Source organism: Dermacentor variabilis, chromosome 9 (assembly GCF_050947875.1).
Source record: "Dermacentor variabilis isolate Ectoservices chromosome 9, ASM5094787v1, whole genome shotgun sequence".
Taxonomy (NCBI): Eukaryota; Metazoa; Arthropoda; class Arachnida; order Ixodida; family Ixodidae; genus Dermacentor; species Dermacentor variabilis.
This window is the reverse complement of record NC_134576.1, coordinates 8,738,248-8,760,051: the sequence shown is the minus strand read 5'-3', so window position 1 is coordinate 8,760,051 and position 21,804 is coordinate 8,738,248. Positions and strand designations below refer to the sequence as shown.

The window sequence follows — 21,804 nt, the reverse complement described above, 5'->3', positions numbered from 1 at the left end:
TTCAAGCAATAACTGTAACTCACAATGTCTGAGTATGGTATTTATCCGATTCTAGCCTTGTCTTGTTTTTTTCAAGACACTTGGCACAAAATAGCCTGTGCTGTACAATAGGAAACAAAGCTAAAATCGCTCTTGAGACATCTGTATGCTTTACCGCGTAACACCAACATATTGCAACGACACTGACTTTAGAAACCGGCTGCTTCTGTAAAACCCATATCAGACCCTTGCCTATTTTTCTGGTTAAAAAATTCAGTTCGCATTAGATTTCTACTTTGTTTAGGAGCTTTAATGTCATCTCTACATTAGCTTTCTACTTTGGAAAGAGAGAGTTGGTGTGCGTTTGGCTCAGGGGTGCATTAGAATCTGGCAATTACAATCACTTGAATCAGCGACCTGTTTTGGTATTCTTTCTGCATCTTGTTTAACACCATTAACTCAACGGCCAGACAATTTAATCAATTTTACTGGTCCCATCAGGGTCAAATTAACTGAAATTAACTGTAGCTGAAGTTCTATGGGAAGGCAAATGGAGGAGTCAGAATCGTGCACTATAATTAGTTACGTTACCGATCGTCTGTCCTGTATTGTACATAAACAACACAATAGTACCTTCTTTGCCGAGCCGGCAGCACTGCAGTTGGTGCCAGCCGAGCCACTGTGCCGGCGAAGGTGGGCAGCCGAAATGCCACCACTGGCCGTGTCTCGGGTGCAGCGCACGTACACGGGGGGGCCCTCGCCAGACGAGGGGCCGGCTCCCTCGTGCTGCTTCTCGTGCAGCCAGCCCTGCATCAGGAACTGTGCACGCGGGCGGGCATTAACATCTGCTGCACCACAGGATGTGGGCTGTTCCTCGCGCGAGAAGAAGGCGGGTTCTACTGAGTTACAATCACACCCTCGTAACATAATGCAAGCTTCCATTTTGCACACACACGATCAGCACTCATATGTGCCCTATCGCATTCGTGCTGTCTGCGCTGTTTTAAGGTGCTATCCTGGACATTCTGCCACAGTCTTTAGATTGCGACATAAGCGTGATGCATACATAACTGCACTAATAGTGCACCAAAGCTCCAAGTTTGCTCTCATAATGTGGCACAATGCTGATGTTTTGCTAAGAAAATGAAACAGAAGCAAAGAAGCTAACATACCTGAAAAACAAAACTTTCCCCCTCAGTTATATATATATATATAAATCTAGCTTAAAGCGTAAGACTATTCTGCTGAAAACACCCCTACCATCAGTCATCAACTGCAACAGTCTAGCCTACACGAATATATCTGTCTCTCCAGGAAACTTAGTGATGCATTGTGCACGGGAGCCATCACACTTTTTCTTATACTTTGAGGCAGCATGAGCAACCAACCAGTGGTGAAGAGCACACATTTGAGGCCATGTTATCGCCATCACAAAGAGAGAAAACACAGGTGACGCTGGCCAACAAGCCCCGTAATATCACCGATAGCGATGCGCACACCACATGCAGGGTATCTACCAAGTTGACATTTCCAAATTCCCTGAGTTATCCAGATTTTCCCTGAGTGCCTTCGCAAAATTCCCTGAGTGATGCAGAACTATGTTTTATGTCAAGACGGGCTGAAACCATATTGCCCGATGCAGTCACTCTCTGGTAACCATATGAAAAAAGTTGAAAAGAAACGACATAATCCCCTTTGAATAATAAGGAGTAGTGTTTATGTTATTCAAAAAGAGAATAGAAGGGAGGGGTTAGTAAAATGCACAGCAACTAAAATGTCCTCGAAAAAAATTGCAAATCGAGTCGGACATTCTCAAATACGAATAAAAAGGAGATGCATGCAGAAGCAAATATTTTCGAATATGAGCTATTTCTATCAACTGATAGCAAGCTCAGTGGTATGAGGCCCGAACCTTGTCACAATTGAGATTCCCTCACAACAGCTCGTAAGTCAACCTCAACTGTCCAGACATCCTCTCAAACCGTGCACGACTCCTCAGTGTTGTGTTTCAGTGCTTTAACGAGTTTATTTTGGTTTGGATGAGGGACACCTGCATCTCGGCATCAGCCAGCACTTTGTTTTCTGAGCTCAAGCTCCTTCAAAATGGTGGCAGCATGCTTCCTTTCCCCTTCATTCCTCAATGTGTAGGTCCTTTCTGTTCTTGTCCTTCTGCCACTCGTTCACCCCCCTGACCACTTGAAGTATCTTGGTCAGTTGCACAGTCCACGTTCGATTTATCGAACTCCCTAGTGGCCGCGAAAACATCAGAAAAATTGGCCAGTTGGAAAAAATAAATGCATGTCATTTACTGCCCTTAAGGTCTCAAACCGCCACAGGCACATTCGAAAACGCTCTGAAGGCCTGCTGGTACACGTATTAGGCATATCGGTGCTCGTACTGTGATAGGAAATACCGGGTGCACGTGTGTATAATTAAGGAATATATACTGTGTTCCATGGCAGTAGCCCCTTCCCACGCTCGTTATCATCATCATCATCATCATCATCATCATCAGCAGCAGCAGCAGCAGCAGCAGCAGCAGCAGCAGCAGCAGCAGCAGCAGCAGCAGCAGCAGCAGCCCGGTTACGCCCACTGCAGGGCAAAGGCCTCTCCCATACTTCTCCAACTACCCCGGTCATGTACTAATTGTGGCCATGTTGTCCCTGCAAACTTCTTAATCTCATCCGCCCACCTAACTTTCTGCCACCCTCTGCTACGCTTCCCTTCCCTTGGAATCCATTCCGTAACTCTCAATGACCATCGGTCATCTTCCCTCTTCATTAGATGTCCTGCCCATGCCCCATTTCTTTTTCTTGATTTCAACTAAGATGTCATTAACTTGCGTTTGTTCCCTCACCCAATCTGCTCTCTTCTTATCTCTTAATGTTACACCCATCATTCTTCTTTCCATAGCTCGTTGTGTCGTCCTCAATTTAAGCAGAGCCCTTTTCGTAAGCCTCCAGGTTTCTGCCCCGTGGGTGAGTACTCGTAAGACACAACTGTTATACACTTTTCGCGCCGCCGGCCCAAGCCTACAGCCGAATCGCGCCAATGTGACGACATAATCCTTTATACGCAAGACGGCTCCTGCATTCCCCGAGTCCCGAAGATACGCATCCTAGGCATGCATATAACAGCCAACGGGTCAAACATAGAAGCTATTCGCAAAATCGGGGCCGACGCCAGGCCCGTGCCAAGGCACTGCTGCGCTTCTTGGGTGGAAAGAGGACTACGCGCTTTGTAGACGCCGCAGAATACGCACGAGAACACCGGTTCACGGCGGTAGTCGTAGACGTTAGCTCCAGGTTTACGCACGCGTGTAGTGTCGCAACGGAATTCCCCGAAACAGCAGAAGAGGTAGCGATTGCGCTTGCGCTTACCGACCCCCTCTGCGAGGTAGTGTTTAGCGACTCACAATCCGCAGTTCGCAACTACGCGCGGGGGCGCATTTCCTCCGGAGCTGTCCAGATTCTAAGGAAAGCTGGTCGACAGCACTTCGATAACACCGCGATCATATGGTTTCCAGCGCACGTCGCCACCCCCACTGATGAGGCCCTCATTAACCTGAACGAGGTAGCACACCGCTCTGCGCGAGAACTGACCCGCACCGCAGAATCGGAGACCGCCTCTTCCAGTTCGGAACTCCTGGCTCAAAACACGCGAGAACGCCTGGTCAGGTACAATGACATCACCGAGCACTACCAGCTAGGCAGACGGTTGCTCCCCCACCTCACCCCAAGCTGAAACGTCACCAGGCAGTCATCTGGCGACAATTGCAAACACAAACATTCCCCAGTCCGGTGCGATTGCAGCCCATTTTCCCCGCGCAATACCCGTCTGCTCTTTGCAAATTATGTCAGGAAAGTAGTAGTAGTGTAGTAGTGATTTTTAGAAGAAGGGAAGAGAGAAGAGCAGTGCCGTAACTGTCTCTCAAAGGAGGACACCTCCACAGCACTGCACAGGGTAAAGGTAGTGGGGAGAAAAGGATCAGGAGGAGAAGGAAAGAAAGCGGTAAAAGAAAAGGACAAGGTTGAAGAAGAAGCGATGCGGGGCTTATAGCCGCGCTCTGAGCTGTGTTTTGCAGCAAAAGTCAAGGAGGGCAGCAAGCGCTCTTTTGACGTGCGCTGCGGCGTGCGCTGCGGGAAACAGAAGAGCTCCCTCCGTGTCGCAAGGCAGTCCCACGCGACGATACGACGCACAAAGCGCAGTACGGGCACCGCAACAGGAGGTGCTCGAGAGTCTCTTCTTCGCCGCATTCCACACAAGCGGGGCTGCCAGTTCCGTGCAGTCTGTGCAATTAGAGCGACGCTGTCACACATGTTGTGCGAGTGTCGGGTTGCATCAGTTACAATGGCAGTAGCTCCGGAGGCTGTTGCGTCGAAGTGGGCCGCCGCTCTGCGCAGCTCCAACCTCAAGACACAAGAGTGGGCTGCCCAGCAAGCCCGAGAGGCGGCGACGAGGCAAGGCCTCGAAGTCCCCTCATGGGAGACCTGAGCCTGGGTCATGAAATTTGTCGGATTCAGAATAAAGTTGTTTCCATCCATCCATTATACACTTTTCTCTTGAAAAATAATGGCAACCTGCTGTTCATGATCTGAGAATGCCTGCCAAACGCACTCCAGCCCATTCTTATTCTTCTGATTATTTCCGTCTCATGATCCGGATCAGCCGTCACTACCTGCCCTAAGTAGATGTATTCCCTTACCACTTCCAGTGTCTTGCTACCTATTGTAAACTGCTGTTCTCTTCCGAGACTGTTAACCATTACTTTAGTTTTCTGCAGATTAATTTTTAGACCCACTCTTCTGCTTTGCCTCTCCAGGTCAGTGAGCATGCATTGCAATTGGTCCCCTGAGTTACTAAGCAAGGCAATATCATCTGCGAATCGCAAGTTACTAAGGTATTCTCCATTAACTTTTATCCCCAATTCTTCCCAGTCCAGGTCTCTGAATACCTCCTGTAAACACGCTATGAATAGCATTGGAGAGATCGTATCTACCTGCCTGACGCCTTTCTTTATTGGGATCTTGTTGCTTTCTTTATGGAGTACTATGGTGGCTGTGGAGCCGCTATAGATATCTTTCAGTAGTTTTACATACGGCTCGTCTACACCCTGATTCCGCAATGCCTCCATAACTGCTGAGGTTTCGACTGAATCAAATGCTTTTTCGTAATCAATGAAAGCTATATATAAGGGTTGGTTATATTTCGTACATTTTGCTATCACCTGATTCATAGTGTGAATATGGTCTATTGTTGAGTAGCCTTTACGGAATCCTGCCTGGTCCTTTGGTTGACAGAAGGCTAAGGTGTTCCTGATTCTATTTGCAATTATCTTAGTAAATACTTTGTAGGCAACGGACAGTAAGCTGATCGGTCTATAATTTTTCAAGTCCTTGGAGTCCCCTTACTTATGGATTAGGATTATGTTAGCGTTTTTCCAAGATTCTGGTACGCTCGAAGTCATGAGGCATTGCGTATACAGGGTGGCCAGTTTCTCTAGAACAATCTGCCCACCATCCTTCAACAAATCTGCTGTTACCTGATCCTCCCCAGCTGCCTTCCTCCTTTGCATAGCTCCCAAGACTTTCTTGACTTCTTCCGGCGTTACCTGTGGGATTTCGAATTCCTCTAGAATATTCTCTCTTCCATTTCGTTGTGGGTGCCACTGGTACTGTATAAATCTCTATAGAACTCCTCAGCCACTTGAACTATCTCATCCATATTAGTAATGGTGTTGCCGGCTTTGTCTCTTAACGCATACATCTCATTCTTGCCAATTCCTAATTTCTTCTTCACTGCTTTTAAGCTTCCTCCGTTCCTGAGAGCATGTTCAATTCTATCGATATTATACTTCCTTATGTCAGCTGTCTTACGCTTGTTGATTAACTTGGAAAGTTCTGCCAGTTCTATTCTAGCTATAGGGTAGCTCCCACACCAGAGCAGGATTGGCCACCCTGGTGCAGTACTTGGCCACAACCTCCTAAAAAAAAACCTACGCTCGTTATGCTTCACTACACACTTTTGCGTATGCTTCACCAAGTAACATTTCTGTACAGAGGCGAAGCTGACTTTCGGGAACCGGCATTACGCAATGCACCATGTTTTCCCAAGTTTCTAAGCAAATCGAGAGGACCACAAAGGCAGAGTCGGTGCCGTTGCTGACAGCAGCGAATTCGTTCAATAAAAAACACGGCATCGAACGGCAAGAAGCTTCATAGCGAACGTCGAAGCAGCTAGGCCTAGTGACGCTGCCGTGGTGGCTACGGCTGCCAGCTGATCTGCGTGCGAGAGCGCCGGTTCGAGGCGGCAAGGTAATCAAAATGGCAGCGGTGGTGGCTTTGATTAATGCCGTTTCAGATTTGTGGTCACGGCAAAACCTCCGGAAAATCAGATGGCGAAGAGTTCTTACGTTTGAAATTTTAGACATTCTGATACATTGACTCTATGGGGCACGTGGTGGTGGCGCGAAGACGTCCAAATTATCGGGAATCCGGAAAATCGGTCGTTGACTGTACACTGGCAACTCCTCCAGCCGATGGCAGGGCGTCAAAGACGATTCATTACGATTACCTTCTGTTCCTCGAGCCAGCATTACCTTGCCTTTGGTTCCCTTTCAATAAAATTACAGCTAATTTTCCCTGATAGAAGCACAAATTCCCCGAGTTTTTCCAGACTACTCAACATTCCTGAGAATTCCCGGTTTTCCCGGTTGGTAGACACACTGCACATGCCCCCACTTGCATGACATATGTGCCCGCGGACCTTCCTCTCATGCTGTACATTAATGAAACCTCGAGGCGTCAACACCGTTGTCATAGCTTATCATGACGTGAGATGTAATTATGCTTGGTTATTCTCACTTCGACTAAACACCTACTTTAAAGAAATATTTAAAACACAAATGCCAATACCACTAAAGAATGATGCAACCTCTATGAGCATGAAACGTGAACAAAAAAATTTCATGACCCCAGGATCCCATGACTCTGCGCAACATCATCTAACGTCCATTGATGGTGATGAAATGGCTCTTCTAGTGAAGTTACTGAAGTGATATTGCCAAACAATGGCAACTATCTCACATTGGCACCCCACAATCATGAAATTGCAAATATATTGCAGGCCGGTCCTGCCAGGGACCATAAAAAAGCTTCCTTCCATAAAAGGCACACCTCTTAAGTCATGTTTATTCACCCTGATGATTGCATGAAAAATAGGGATACGCAAATAGTAGATTTTATGTTAGAATAATTTCACATCGAATAGTTTGAATAGGAGTAGTGTGTATCCCACATTTTGGTGAAAAAAAAAAACAAAAACAATGTAGCGACATTTCCTAAAATTAAGCATGGCAATTGACAAATGCCAATTTATTGGCTCAAACTGAATACCAGGTGATTGGGGTAAATTTTATGGTCAATATAATTAGACAGGAATATACGTTACCAATAGACTGCATATCCTTGCCTAATGGACAAGCATGCATAATAAACACACCCCTAACTTTGGTCCTGCGTAATTGCACGATTGAACGCCTGTGCGGTAGTTTTTTTGAGAGACCAGATAGAATCTTTTACTCTTGCATATGTGTTTAGAGGAGGCTTACTTTATCTCTATGCCCATTGCTGTGCTGGAAATCCTTATTAATGCCATGTGAGACGTGTCGAGATGATGTAAACAAAATTTCACTGTGTGCAATGGGCACAGCTTGCTGCGAAACAAGAGTTTATTTGCTCCCAAAATGGAAACGCTGATCAGACACTGATAAACTTTAACATGCCGACGAACAGGACGGCCGAGGAAAGAGGTGGACCCAGTGTGCTTGCCAAAACAACAGGTGTCGAAAAGGAACGCTTTAACGTGACACTTGCGATAGGACAGCTGGAAGCGGCTGCGAGGACGAGCTGTTGTGGAATGACTATGTGGATCAACTGGCCAGCAACCTGGACGAGTCTGGTGACTTCAATGCCGAGTCAGGTGCAATAAAAATGCTGCTACAGTTTGCAAATGGTATACACGTGTTTCTTGCTGTAAATGTAAATTATCTAATCCATTTTTCAAATCATTGCCATCTCACTTATCAGTCTTTGCTGGTTTAAAAACGTTATAAGATTTACCCCGCATAATTTAAAGCACCCTCTAACTTTGCTTCAGTTTTTCAGGGAAAAATGTTTTTTGCTGAGCAGACCATAAATATGATCACTTTGGTGCAAATAAGGAAGGCCAGAAGGAAAGAAGGGGAGTGCCAACTTTTGATTGTTTATTCTCTGCTGTATCACATGCAATATATATATATATATATATATACACACACACACACACGCAGGCAAATGTGCAACATACAAAACAGCTTGAATCGCACAACGCCCTATTCACAGCCGGCTATCAAAAAACCTTCTTTCTGTATAGTAAAACTGATGTGTCACTAATACAAGACAAACCTCTCGCTCTTTAACATGAAACACCTGTAACAATTTATGTGCTGTGGTGACACTGCATCGACGAGAGCAGTGTCATTGCCTTCCAGAATGCTGCAGGTGTGTCTGTTGATGCTTTTTCATCTCTTCTCGAGTTTTATCTTAATGTCACCTTCATCAAATTTAATGACAAATTTTATGTACAAAGCCAAGGCATTTGTATTGGCTTCTATGTTGCTCCTGTGCTTTGTAAGTTGTTTTTATCTTCTACTGACCATGCTTTTCACCAGAATTTTAATGGAGGGGGGGAACGTTCTGAATGTTCTTAGGTATGTTGATGATTTTTTAATTGTTTTAAAGCAACAATCCATTGCATCCTATCAGACCATTGTTGACAAAACTTTACCGTCCTTTTGCTGTCTTGGGAAGGGAATGGTTTTTACTCACAAGGTACCTTCCTGCAATACTTCGCAATTTTAGATCATTACATCACCTTGCAGATGGGTCACACCTGCTGGATTTATTCGCCTCGGACACCAAAGGAATTACTGCCATATGAGTCGGCACATTCCAAGACAGTTAAGAGAGCCATTGTTAAACTTAGCTTAGAATCCGCTCTTGTATGGTCGTGCCCTCATGCAATGCAAGCAAGCTTTAAGAATCAATTAAAGTAAAAATAACTACACACGTTTTACAGGTCTGATCGAATAACGAGGACAGGTTGTGGTGTTCTCATAGCAATATCCAATGAATTTCACTCTAACATAATTCATACAGCCTCGCCTCTTGAACTGGTATGCGCATGCTTTGAATATCAAGATGCTGTTTTGTGTGCACGCTACTGTCCACCTCATTGCTCCCCGAACTATTGCGTGAACTTGCATGACTGTTTGTACGCAGTATCTATCCAATGCCCAAATTCGCAAATATTTTTAATGGGAGATTTTAACTTTCCATACATTACTTGGATGGATCAGCTGCCTGTCATACAGCAGAAAGCAAACTTTTTATAAATGTATGTAATGATTTTAAACCAAGTAATCTTTGCACCCACGCGCATCACATTTTTTGTAATACATGACTTGGTTTTCACAACAAATCCTTCTGTCACTTCAACAATTTATTACTTACCTGGCCTTAGCGACCACCACATTGCGCACTGCACTTGTGCATTTCAGCCACAGCGTCCTCTGCATACAACTAAAGCTATAAAAGATTATGTCAATGTTGATTTCGTATCTATATGTTCGAAAGTTTTGCTGAACAATACATAGAATGCGCTTCAGATCGCTCTGTGGAAGAAAATTGGGTATTATTCAAAAATAAGATTAACTCACTAATAGATTGCTATGCTCCCGTGCAAACTGTTCGCGCAGCATTCCGCTCTCCATGGTTTACATCATCACTTCTTCGCTTTACATAATAAAAAGAAGCAATTGTACTGCAGCGCTTTATCATCTGATTCCACGGAGAGATGGCCGGCTTATCATAGCGCAATGTTAAGAGTACAAGGAAGCATATGCAATTGCTAAACATGCTTTTTTTGGTGATACACTTCTTTCTCGTTTACAGTCTAACCCTCGTAAGTTCTAGAGGATTGTTAATGGTCCTAAAAATAAAAACACTGAACTTTGTAATGAACTTGGTTCAGCGATTGCAAGTGACAGGTGCTGTGAAGCCTTGAAGGATGTTTTTATAAATGCATTTTCTGCTGACAACTCTTGTGATTTACCAATTCTAGCTGATGCTGAACTTTCTTGTATGGAACCTATCATTAATTAAGGCTTTTTAATCTCATACTTAAAATGAAAACATCAGCACCTGGCATGGATGGAATTGCTCAATTCCTGAAGTAGGCTGCCAGTTATTGCTCGGTCATTTTATCGCAGCTTTTTGCTGCAGTCATTGCAACATGCTTCAATGTCCAGGGATTGGAAGGCGGGGAAAGTGATTCCAGTGCATAAACCAGGTGAATCATCTAGCCCTTCTAATTACAGACCCATCACTTGGACTAGTATCCTGTGTAACCCTCTCGAACACGTTATCTATTCTAATCTAATCGCATTTCTAAAACAAAATAACTTCTTTCACAACAGTCAGCATGGTTTTAGGAAACACTGCTCATGCGAAACTCAACTACTTCTCTTTACTGAGAATCTACTTTCGGCATCTACCAATGGCTCTATTATCAACTGTATTTTCCTTAGTTTCCAAAAACCTTTCGACACCGTTTCTCACCGTTTACATTTACTAAAACGAAGTATGCTAAATACTGAGTAGAATTCATTGCACTGGATTAAACGCTTCTTACCTAACAGAACCCAGCCTGTAGCTGCTAACGGCCATAATTTGTACACTTTTTCTATCACATCCGGTGTACCGCAAGGCTCCGTCCTCGGACCCCTATTGTTTCGAATTTCCATTAACGACCTTCCCACCTGCATTAAATCAACAATCAGGCTATTTGCCGATAATTATGTCCTCTACCGCATGATATCTAACCCTTATGACTCTTTTCAACTTCAATATGATCTTGACAGCATTGCTTCTCGGTGTTCACTCTGGTTTATGAAATTGAATGTTAACAAATGCAGAATAAAAACAATTTCCCGAAGAACTGCTGACTTGTACTGTCCCTGTTTATCCCATTACTAATTTTCAGATGCTAACTGTCAATACTTATAAATACCAGGTGCCCACATAGATAACAACTTATCATGGAATACTCACATTAACTACGTCATTAAAAATGCGAATCGCACTCTTTGTTTTTTGTGATGCAACTTTGCTTTGGCTCCTGGTTCCTTAAAACTTCTTTGTAAAACTTTAGTCAGGTCGAAACTCGAGTACGCTTTTTCAATCTGGGATCCTCACTCCTCTACACTTGTAAACACACTAGAAGCCATCCAAAATCGTTCAGCTTGGGTCATTGTTGCTAATTATTCTCGCACTTCCAGTATTACTTCAATAAAGATTTCTCTAGATAATCCTAACCTTTCTATAAGAAGGAAGCAGGCCCGCCTATGTCTCTTTCATAAAATCTTCTTTACGAATCCTGAACTGAAAGGCACCTTGTTCTCGCTGCCTTGTTACCTTTCATCCCGCGTCGAACATAACTTCGAAGTTCGAGTGCCGCTCTGCCAGACCAACATGTACTTTCATTCCTACGTGCCGAAGACATCTGAATGGAAACAACTGCCTGCCTCAATTGCCAGCAACCCTGAGCCTGCATCATTCAAGACTAGCATTTTGAACGTGTATAACCACTCCTCTCTGTAATGCCGGAATGGCATTGAGAGTAAATAAATAAATAAACAAATTGGTTTGACTGTGGGTTTCCCCACGCGCTCATTACTGCTGTTGCTGAGTCCAGAAGTTCAAGAGCGAAGAGCACAAGGCTGAGCAAGCACACAGGGCGGTGAGGCCTTACCTTACGCACAGTGTAACCCACAACTTAAGTGGGGAGACTGCTACTGAAATAATGTCTATTCTCTTTTTCATCAATGTTAATGAAACTTTCCAGTCTTATTAGGAATTCCATGCTGATTTCAAATATGTAATTAGTTTTGTTGTAGGGCAATTTGTTTCTATGATAATCAACATTTCATTTTCATTGTTTAAGGCCACAATGGAAAATAAATGTCACAATAAAATTATTTGTAAGGCATGTTTAGATCGCATGAAGACTAAGGAATGAAAGATAGCAAGCACATTATCTGACCCTTAAAAGATATTTTACAGCCCAGTGAACACAAGCCCACAAACTATAACAACCATGTGGCAGATATTTTAGCAAAATAATTATTTTCCAAAGTGAAAACAAAAAAAAATTGCTTGCTATATACTGCATAGAATATACGTCAGGCTAAAATGTTTAATATACATCAAACTAAAAAAAAAGAAATTTAGTTCTATCTGTTCTTGGTGTCGAGATATCAAGGCCTGAATATTACGTGGAGCGTAAAATTTGTGTTTGGGAAAAATACAAAAACAAACAGCATTAAATATGAGGGGACATGACATCCAGAACTACCATTTTTGATACTCGCTCTAGACACATGAAACTTTCAGGACACATCCAATCTTGTGTGCTGCTTATACAAATGCAATTAAATTTTTTCTGGGGTCAATAAAATAAAGAAGGTGTTACAATTATTCTTGTGTTAAGAATTTGGGATGCAATTTGCGAAAAATGTACAGCAACAACATAGCTAAGATAAAGCAGGTACGTTCCTGGATGTTCGTAGCTGTACTTTAGCCAAAGTTGCAGCTTTAAGAATGTGAATTCTTGGTGATTTCTACAAGATTTCAAAACATTTAAGTGTCCTAAGAAACCATCTCATAGTTTTGTGCACTCTCTGACTCATCTGCATTCAGGGAAAAAAAGAATGACGAGAATTGAAGGAAGAGAAAGAACACAGTGCTGATCCCAAAATCTGCGACTTTAAGAAAACTGTACTTGAGAAAAAAAAAAAAAAAAGGGAAAACAAATTTCAAGCTTTAAAACCGGGAAATAATAATTACGATATAATTAAAAATGCAAAATTATTCCGTTGACGCTGCCCTTAGGATGCACGTATAGGGTCGTAACAGAATCTGGAATGCCCCACCATGAACCTGTGTACGCGCAAGAGGCACGGGAATAGGCATTGGTCCATCCCCCCCCCCCATCTGCGGTCTCCAAAGTAAACCTAAATGCGGAGATAGAGGGAAATGGTTAGCTTCGCTGCTGCATTATTGCCCATACAGTATGAGATAACGTGACGCAATGGCTCATTTCTGGCGCTATCATATCCGCTCGGCTGAACCTTGGAATAACCCCCCCCCCTCCCCCTTTCTTGCCGTAAAAGGTAGAGATGGCTTGTGCTTCGGTTCCTGTGAACGCGTGTTTGGTTTCAAACGTTTTTTTTTTTCAGAGGGTCCATTTGCCACTTAGGTTCGCAATACGATGAACAAAGAGACGGCGCATCAGCAGTTTTCGAAGCCACCCACTGCCAGGCCTTGCTAGGCCTACTTTCCACAGCAAACAGCCCATCAAAAGGCGCCTCTCAGTGTGTTGGTGCGCTGAGCCAATAGGAGGGCCACGTGCATCACGAGCTTCATCGGACAGGCCTCTGATTGTTTTACATTTGCACTTTTTCTATGAAGCCATCATCGACAAGGATGCCGGGGAACTGAAAGGCAGGACTTCGAGCTTTCAAACGACACCAAGATGGTGGCGTCAGTGGCCGGAAATACGAGAAATAGCTTTGTGCTTTGTGAACTCCGGTGTTTCTGCGCAATTTTGAGGTCGTTTCTCGGCGCCTGTGCTGACAAAATAAATTTTTCCGGACACTTAGGGTGCATTTTTGGGCAAACCACTTTGACGCGGTGTAGATTAGGCATTGAAGATGCTGGAACAAGTACCGTATTTACACGATTGTAAGTCGACCACTTTTTTAAAATTTGGAAATCTGAAGTGGGGGAATCGACTTACAATCGAAACCAAAACATGGCACCACCAAAAAAAGCAAGACCAACGGGAGCTACAACCTAGTTACAATTTTATGTTTGCTCTATGGCCCTACCCGTAGCTTTTCAATATCCCGCATGTTTGTTCGCTTTCCGGAAGGGTTTTTCAACATTTTTGAGAGTTTTACAGTGCACACAACACTCATGGGGGGGGGGGTAGGGCATGTCAATAGTTGATGGAAGCGCCGCTGTTCCATTAGCAGCAGCACCCTCAGAACGGCGGCACTTGCGGGGAGTATCGGTAGTTCCTGGAAGAGCAGACACCGCTCGCAGGTTTTTTTCCCTGTTGCGCTTAGCTTTCTCTATTAGCCCTGAGAACGAACTACAGGGGCGCTGCGAGCGCGGCTCGCGTGACGTCGGGGCAAGTACTCGCACTTGTCGTCTGCAGCAGTTTGAGTGGTGTCCGGGCGCCTTCTGCTGTGTTTTCGTTTGTGCGCTTTCGTTCTCTCTGCTTGCATACTTATGGCGGTCGTCTCAAATATTTACGATGTCTTTGTTCGGGGAAATTTATGCAAAGAGCTTATTTCTTAGACGACAATACAGTTCTCAAAGGCAACGCTACAGTGCCAGCCGAACGAGTGCAGACCAGCCAAGTGCGGCTTTTTCATGCGCGGATCGACAACCACAAAAACATAGCATATAAGAATCCAGTTATGATACCATACCTGCAGCGGTGCAACAAATATGTCACAAACGCTGGCTATGTATGACTTCTACAACATTTCCCTCGATTTTAATCTGCCACAACAGGTTTGCTCATGATGAGTAGTTCATGGTATAATATCGAATTTTTGCATTTCTTCACAGGAACGCTCAGCAGTAACGCTGGGACTTAACACTGCAGTTTACATTCTACCAGCCCCACTTGCTTCTTCAACTACTTATCAAAATTAGGTGGTTTCTCACGTGTTTAATGGCAGGAACTTGAAGTAAAGCTAATTGAGGCTTACAGCTGTTTGCAGAATATGAAAAGGAATGTCCCAATATATATTCCCTTTACTGTGCTACACGTTCAACTTGCTTGAGCAATTTACTGGTGTTTGTTGCTTGAGGAATATACATGAAGAATCTGTGTGGCGATCTGACACAGGCCGCTCTGCCCAAATTTCTTTAGTGAAATATGCCTGTTGGACCGCATGGCTGCAGCCAGAAAGAAGCCGAACTGTCATTCACTAGCAGTATGGGACATATTGAGGATATAATTCCCCGGTGGAGGGTCAGAAATCAAGTGAAATGTGTAAGGCTTGTTGAGTCTTCCTCACAAAGGTTTGCGAGGTTCGCTTTTATGTACTGACGAAGCGAATAGTTCTCCGGTTGAAGAGTTAAACAACGCTGGATAGAGACATGGTGAAGCAGAAGGTGCTTGAATTTTTTTTTTCTAGGCAGCCTAAGCTGCGTTGCAGTACTTGAGTATAGTTTAGGCATTGCAACTGGTGCTGTAAAAAACTACTTTATGGTTTCAATTCAAACTTGTACGGCACTGATGGATTTCGCGAACAATGCGTGCCTCGCGATAAGTACAGTCGGTTGCTACCGTTGTCTGAGGTCAGCGCCATATTGTTGATAAAGGCTACTGAGGGCCACCATGAAACATTTCAACGCTTGCTATTAATTGGCTCTTGATCTTGACCACGAAACTTTTCTTTCAGGTGATTGCTACTACAGTATTTGTGAATTAACTATGTAAATAATCTACATGACACGCCGCTGTGTTAGCAGCCATGAGCAATTCGTTTTATAGGGGCTTGTTTCAGAGACGGTGAAAGTAGTAGCAAACTTTGTCATACGAAATGCGCGCCTCATTCTTTTACGCATTAATAAAGTGCCCATATTTGACAAAACAACTCACAAGAGTAATAAGAATCATGATGAGAGCTTCACAGCTCAGTACCAAGGGAATGTTACGTATTTAGTGAAGCATCGTACACAACTTCGCGTATTGAATTTGCAGACATTCTTTCTTTACGCAAAATTCATGGACAGACACGGCGCATATATGCATTGCAAAACCAGTAGAGCCCTTCAATGCTACATTGCTTGCGATATCCAAGCCGCAAAATTTCTCGACTCACGCGCTTTTGAAGAAGGAACAGTGGTTCAGATATGTCAGCAGAAAGAAGCCGACATAACCTTTAACAGCTATGGCTCGAGCCACCCATACCCCAAGCGTACACGAAGGCAACGAGCACGCGCGGCCGCCGAGGGAGCCGGAACGAGTAGGGTCCAGGCCGTGACGTCACTCGCGAGAGGGCGCCACTGCTAATTCTCGACGCTAATAGTCTGACGAAAGACATTGGTTTGACGTGTTCCACTTGATTGCCGGCTACGTGCTACTTCTATGCTTCCTCAGTCGTCATGAGTGCTCCAGGCCCACTAATCATTCGGCACTCGTTCACTGCAGGGTTCAAGAGGGCTGCCATCCTTTACGCAGATGAAACAAACTGCTGCGTAGAGGGCCGCAAGTTCGATGTTTCTGAACGGGTGGTGCGAGAGTGGCGACTGCAGCGAAGCGAAATTTTCACCTGTGACGGCAATTGAGGAATTTACCGCGTGCCGAACTTTGGAAGCCTTCCGGAGCTGTAGGCTAAGCTTGCGGTGCACGTCGCTGAAATGCGTGATCGGTCTCTGCCAATGAAGTGCGACATGGTCATGAAACAAGCTCAGATCTTTGCCTTTTAAGGACCTGCTCCGCCGTGAGTACGAGTGGCTGGCGGCAGAAAACCGCGAAATTACGCCTGCCGGACCTGTCAAAAGAGCCTCCCTGACGGCTGTGTGTGGTTGGGTGCATATGGCGGGGGCTGCTGTTCCACAAGATGTAGTCCGGTCATTTGCCAAATGTGAAATTTCGCTGGACGACGACGCGCTGTGCGACCGTAGCAACGATGACGATGGCAGCACTGGTGAAGATGAGTAGTCCAGTGACCATGTCAGCTACTAATAAATTTTCTATATCGAATGCGCCCTCGGGTATGCTCTCATTTTTTTTTGCCTGTCATGCAATATGGGGGGGGGGGGGGTCGACTTACATTCGAGTCGACTTACAATAGTGTAAATACATTACACTATTGTAATGTATGGTGGACGTGCTCAGCAAGGTGATGATAGTGGACGTGCTCAGCAAAGTGCGCTGCAGTGACCATAGGATGGTAAGAACCCGAATTAGCCTAGACCTGAGGAGGGAACGGAAGAAACTGGTACATAAGAAGCCGATCAATGAGTCAGGGGTAAGAGGGAAAATAGAGGAATTCCAGATCAAGCTACAGAACAGGTTTTCGGCTTTAACTCAGGAAGAGTACGTTAGTGTTGAAGCAATGAATGACAATCTTGTGGGCATCATTAAGGAGTGTGCAATAGAAGTCGGTGGTAACTCCGTTAGATAGGATACCAGTAAGCTATCGCAGGAGACTAAAGATCTGATAAAGAAACGCTAATGTATGAAGGCCTCTAACCCTAGAGCTAGAATAGAACTGGCAGAACTTTCGAAGTTAATCAACAAGCGTAAGACAGCTGACATAAGGAAGTATAATATGGATAGAATTGAACATGCTCTCAGGAACGGAGGAAGCCTAAAAGCAGTGAAGAAAAAACTAGGAATTGGCAAGAATCAGATGTATGCGTTAAGAGACAAAGCCGGCAACATAATTACTAATATGGATGAGATAGTTCAAGTGGCTGAGGAGTTCTATAGAGATTTATACAGTACCAGTGGCACCCACGACGATAATGGAAGAGAGAATAGTCTAGCGGAATTCGAAATCCCACAGGTAACACCGGAAGAAGTAAAGAAAGCCTTGGGAGCTATACAAAGGGGGAAGGCAGCTGGGGAGGATCAGGTAACGGCAGATTTGTTGAAGGATGGTGGGCAGATTGTTCTAGAGAAACTGGCCACCCTGTATACGCAATGCCTCACGACCTCGAGCGTACCGGAATCTTGGAAGAACGCTAACATAATTCTAATCCATAAGAAAGGGGACGCCAAAGACTTGAAAAATTATAGACCAATCAGCTTACTGTCAGTTGCCTACAAACTATTTACTAAGGTAATCGCAAATAGAATCAGGAACACCTTAGACTTCTGTCAACTAAAGGACCATGCAGGATTTCGTAAAGGCTACTCAACAATAGACCATACTGTATTTACACGATTGTAAGTCGACCCCTTTTTTAAAATTTGAAAGTCTGAAGTTGGGGGGTCGACTTACAATCGAAACCAAAACATGGCCCCGCCAAAAAAAGCCATACCAACGAGAGCTACAACGTAGTTACAATTTTATGTTTGCTCTATGGCCCTACCCGTATCTTTTCGCTATCCCGCGTGTTTGTTCGCTTTCCGGAAGGGTTTTTCAACATTTTTGAGAGTCTTACAGTGCATGCAACACTCATGGGGGGTGTCGATAATTGATGGAAGCGCCGCTGTTCCCATTTGCGGCGGCACCCTCAGAACGGCGGCGCTTGCGGGGAGTATCGGTAGTTCATGGAAGAGCAGACACCGCTCGCGGGTTTCTTTCTCTGTTTAAAGGCATTGGTATTGGTTTGACTAACTTCTTGACGCGCTCCACTTCGGCTACGTGCTACTTCTACGCTTCCCCAGTCGTCATGAGTGCTGCAGGCCCACTAATCTTTCGGCACTCGTTCACAGCAGCGTTCAAGAGGGCTGCCATCCTTTACGCCGAAGAAACAAATCACTGCGCAGCGGGCCCCAATTTCGATGTTTCCAAACGGGTGGTGCGAGAGTGGCGACTGCAGCGAAGCAAAATTTTCACCTATGTGACGGCAAGTGAGAAATTTCCCACGTGCCGAAGTATGGACGCTTTCCGGAGCTGTAGGCTAAGCTTGCGGCGTACGTCGCTGAAATGCATGATCGGTCCCTGCCAGTGAAGTGCGACGTGGTCATGAAATAAGCCCGGACCTTCGCCTTAATTTTAAGGTTCTGCTCCGCCGTGAGTACAACGAGTGGCTGGCGGCAGAAGACTGCGAAATTACGCCAACCGGACCTGTCAAAAGAGCCTCCCTGACGGCTGCGTGTGGTTGGGTGCATTTGGCGTGGGCTGCTGTTCTGCAAGATGTCCTGGTGCGGTCCTTTGCCAAATTTGAAATTTCGCTGAACCACGACGCGCTGTGGGACCGCAGCAACGATGACGATGGCAGCACTAGTGAAGACGAGTAGTCCAATGACATACTAATAAATTTTCGTTATCGAATGCGCCCTCGGTTTTTTTTTTTTTTTTCGGTCAAGCGATATGGGGGGGTCGACTTACATTGGAGTCGACTTACAATAGTGTAAATACGGTATTCACACTATCTATCAGGTGATAGCAAAACGTACGAAATATAACCAACCCTTATATATAGCTTTCATTGATTACGAGAAAGCATTTGATTCTGTCGAAACCTCAGCACTCGTGAAGGTATTACAGAATCAGGGTGTAGACGAGCCGTATGTAAAAATACTGAAAGATATCTATAGCGGCTCCACAGCCACCATAGTCCTCCATAAAGAAAGCAACAAGATCCCAATAAAGAAAGGTGTCAGGCAGGGAGATACGATCTCTCCAATGCTATTCACAGCATGTTTACAGGAGGTATTCAGAGACCTGTACTGGGAAGAATTGGGGATAAAAGTTAATGGAGAATACCTTAGTAACTTGCGATTCGCAGATGATATTGCCTTGCTTAGTAACTCAGGGGACCAATTGCAATGCATGCTCACTGACCTGGAGAGGCAAAGCAGAAGAGTGGGTCTAAAAATTAATCTGCAGAAAACTAAAGTAATGGTTAACAGTCTCGGAAGAGAACAGCAATTTACAATAGGTAGCAAGACACTGGAAGTGGTAAGGGAATACATCTACTTAGGGCAGGTAGTGACGGCGGATCCGGATCATGAGACGGAAATAATCAGAAGAATAAAAATGGGCTGGGGTGCGTTTGGCAGGCATTCTCAGATCATGAACAGTAGGTTGACGTTATCCCTCAAGAGAAAAGTGTATAATAGCTGTGTCTTATCAGTACTCACCTACGGGGCAGAAACTTGGAGGCTTACGAAAAGGGTTCTACTTAAATTGAGGACGACGCAACGAGCTATGGAAAGAAGAATGATAGGTGTAACGTTAAGGGATAAGAAAAGAGCAGATTGGGTGAGGGAACAAACGCGAGTTAATGATATCTTATTTGAAATCAAGAAAAATAAATGGGCATCGGCAGGACATGCAATGAGATAACCGATGGTCATTAAGGGTAACGGACTGGATCCCAAGGGAAGGAAGCGTAGCAGGATGAAATGGCATTGCTGCATAAAGGGCAGATTGCAAGGCAGGTACATCGCGTGCGTATGTTGGCTGCCCGGAGTTTGTATTTGATCATCGATGTATAACCAGGTGCATGCGTGCCCAGTTTTGTACGTATAAATTGACTTCTTACTTCACATAAAATCAGTTGTAAGTTCAGCGCCGTGTTTGTTTCCTCCTCTTTTTGGTCCTGTTGTCTAGCGTTGTTTGAATTTTATTGTTACTATGGAACACCAACTTGCCCGATCCGCTGGCCTTCTGCAAGGAAGTCATTGGCGCATTATAAAAGAGTTACTTGCATCGTGACGATTCGTGCCTGCAATCAAGACAGCTTTCTCAGTGCACCTTGAACGCTGTGAAAGCAATACGACATGAAATGCTGCAGAGGTGCAACGGAGACTATTATGAAGCTGCAGCTGATCAAGTTTCCCTAATGTGTTGGTATGTGTGAAGGCAACGTGATTCTTTCCACAGGGCTCAATTCAATGGGTGTGCAGAGCTGCTGTACACTTTTGTGGTTGTAGAGAGCGACGGCTAGATGTGTGGCAACAAGTCTTGGCTACGAAAACAGTAGTCCAAGAGCAATTTCACTGGTCCCAACATCTGGCCCCCTCACCACCCTGATTGCAATCCTAAGAATTATTAAATGTGGGGCACAGTTCAGCAGGTAATCATCCACAGTGCCAATAAGCCAGCTGATCGGCAAGATTCGGGCGTCTCTTGAAGCTCTCCCTCCGGACACCGTGAAGGTCACATATGCCAGATTCCAAAGCCGCGTCAAGGCAGTCGTGTTTGCTGAGGTTGGCATCTTTGACCGATTTCACTTTGCCATCTTTTCAGCTTAATGTCCCCCTTCCATGTTTCCAATACATTTCACTTTGCTCAAGTTATTGCCTCTTTTCGTCTTTAACTAGAAGTGTTTGATTTGCCCAAACATCCTGTAGTTGTGGTCTTTGGATAAAATTTTGAAACAAGGGACAGAAGTGGAAAAAAAAAAGATTTAAGAAGAGGGAGGGGGGCATCTTAGTTGCATAGAAAGTGTCTATTTTCAGTGCCTGTTATGCAGATATATTCATCCAAGAAATGCAAGTTAAAGATTTCTTTACAACGACAGCAGTATGACAAGCAGTGCAGAACATTTATTTAATGACTTAAGGATAGACTCGGGTTTGACGTTCATTATACAACAGAAACCCATTGATATGTTCTTGAAGGGGCTATGGAAAAAAAATTAAATGTAACAGATGCGAAAACATAACAGTGAGGAAAGGGTCCAAATCGCCAAAACACTGTCAGAAACAGCTGCGTGCGTACAACTAAAGGTCTTATGCTTCGTGACAGTGAACCCTTTCCACACTTTCAGTGCACAATACGGCCGTCTTGCGGCACAGACTTTGGAAAGCCGGCACTTCTTTGCTGCAGTTTCGTCATCGCTCAGTTGGAGAAAACTGGTGCAGTTTCAGAATTAATTATTCAAGATGTTCCTTTTTGACGCGTCTACACAACTAATCACACCCCCTGGTATGATCACTACTTAAATAGACTCTCCAACAAGAAGCTGGTACAGTTAAACCTGGATGTAACGAACCTATATGTAACGAATTCCTGGA

The 21,804-nt window shown here is 44.6% G+C and overlaps 1 protein-coding gene across 7 annotated transcripts in view; it reads right to left on the bottom strand.

The window, feature by feature from the left end:
• LOC142558600 (uncharacterized) overlaps nucleotides 1-21,804 on the bottom strand; it is a 473,120-nt gene that overhangs the window by 113,029 nt on the left and 338,287 nt on the right. For all 7 annotated transcript variants that reach the window (XM_075670756.1, XM_075670754.1, XM_075670751.1 and 4 more), the window contains one exon: nucleotides 613-798. In XM_075670756.1, the coding sequence (XP_075526871.1) occupies nucleotides 613-798 (186 nt within the window). The remainder of the gene's footprint in view (nucleotides 1-612; nucleotides 799-21,804) is intronic.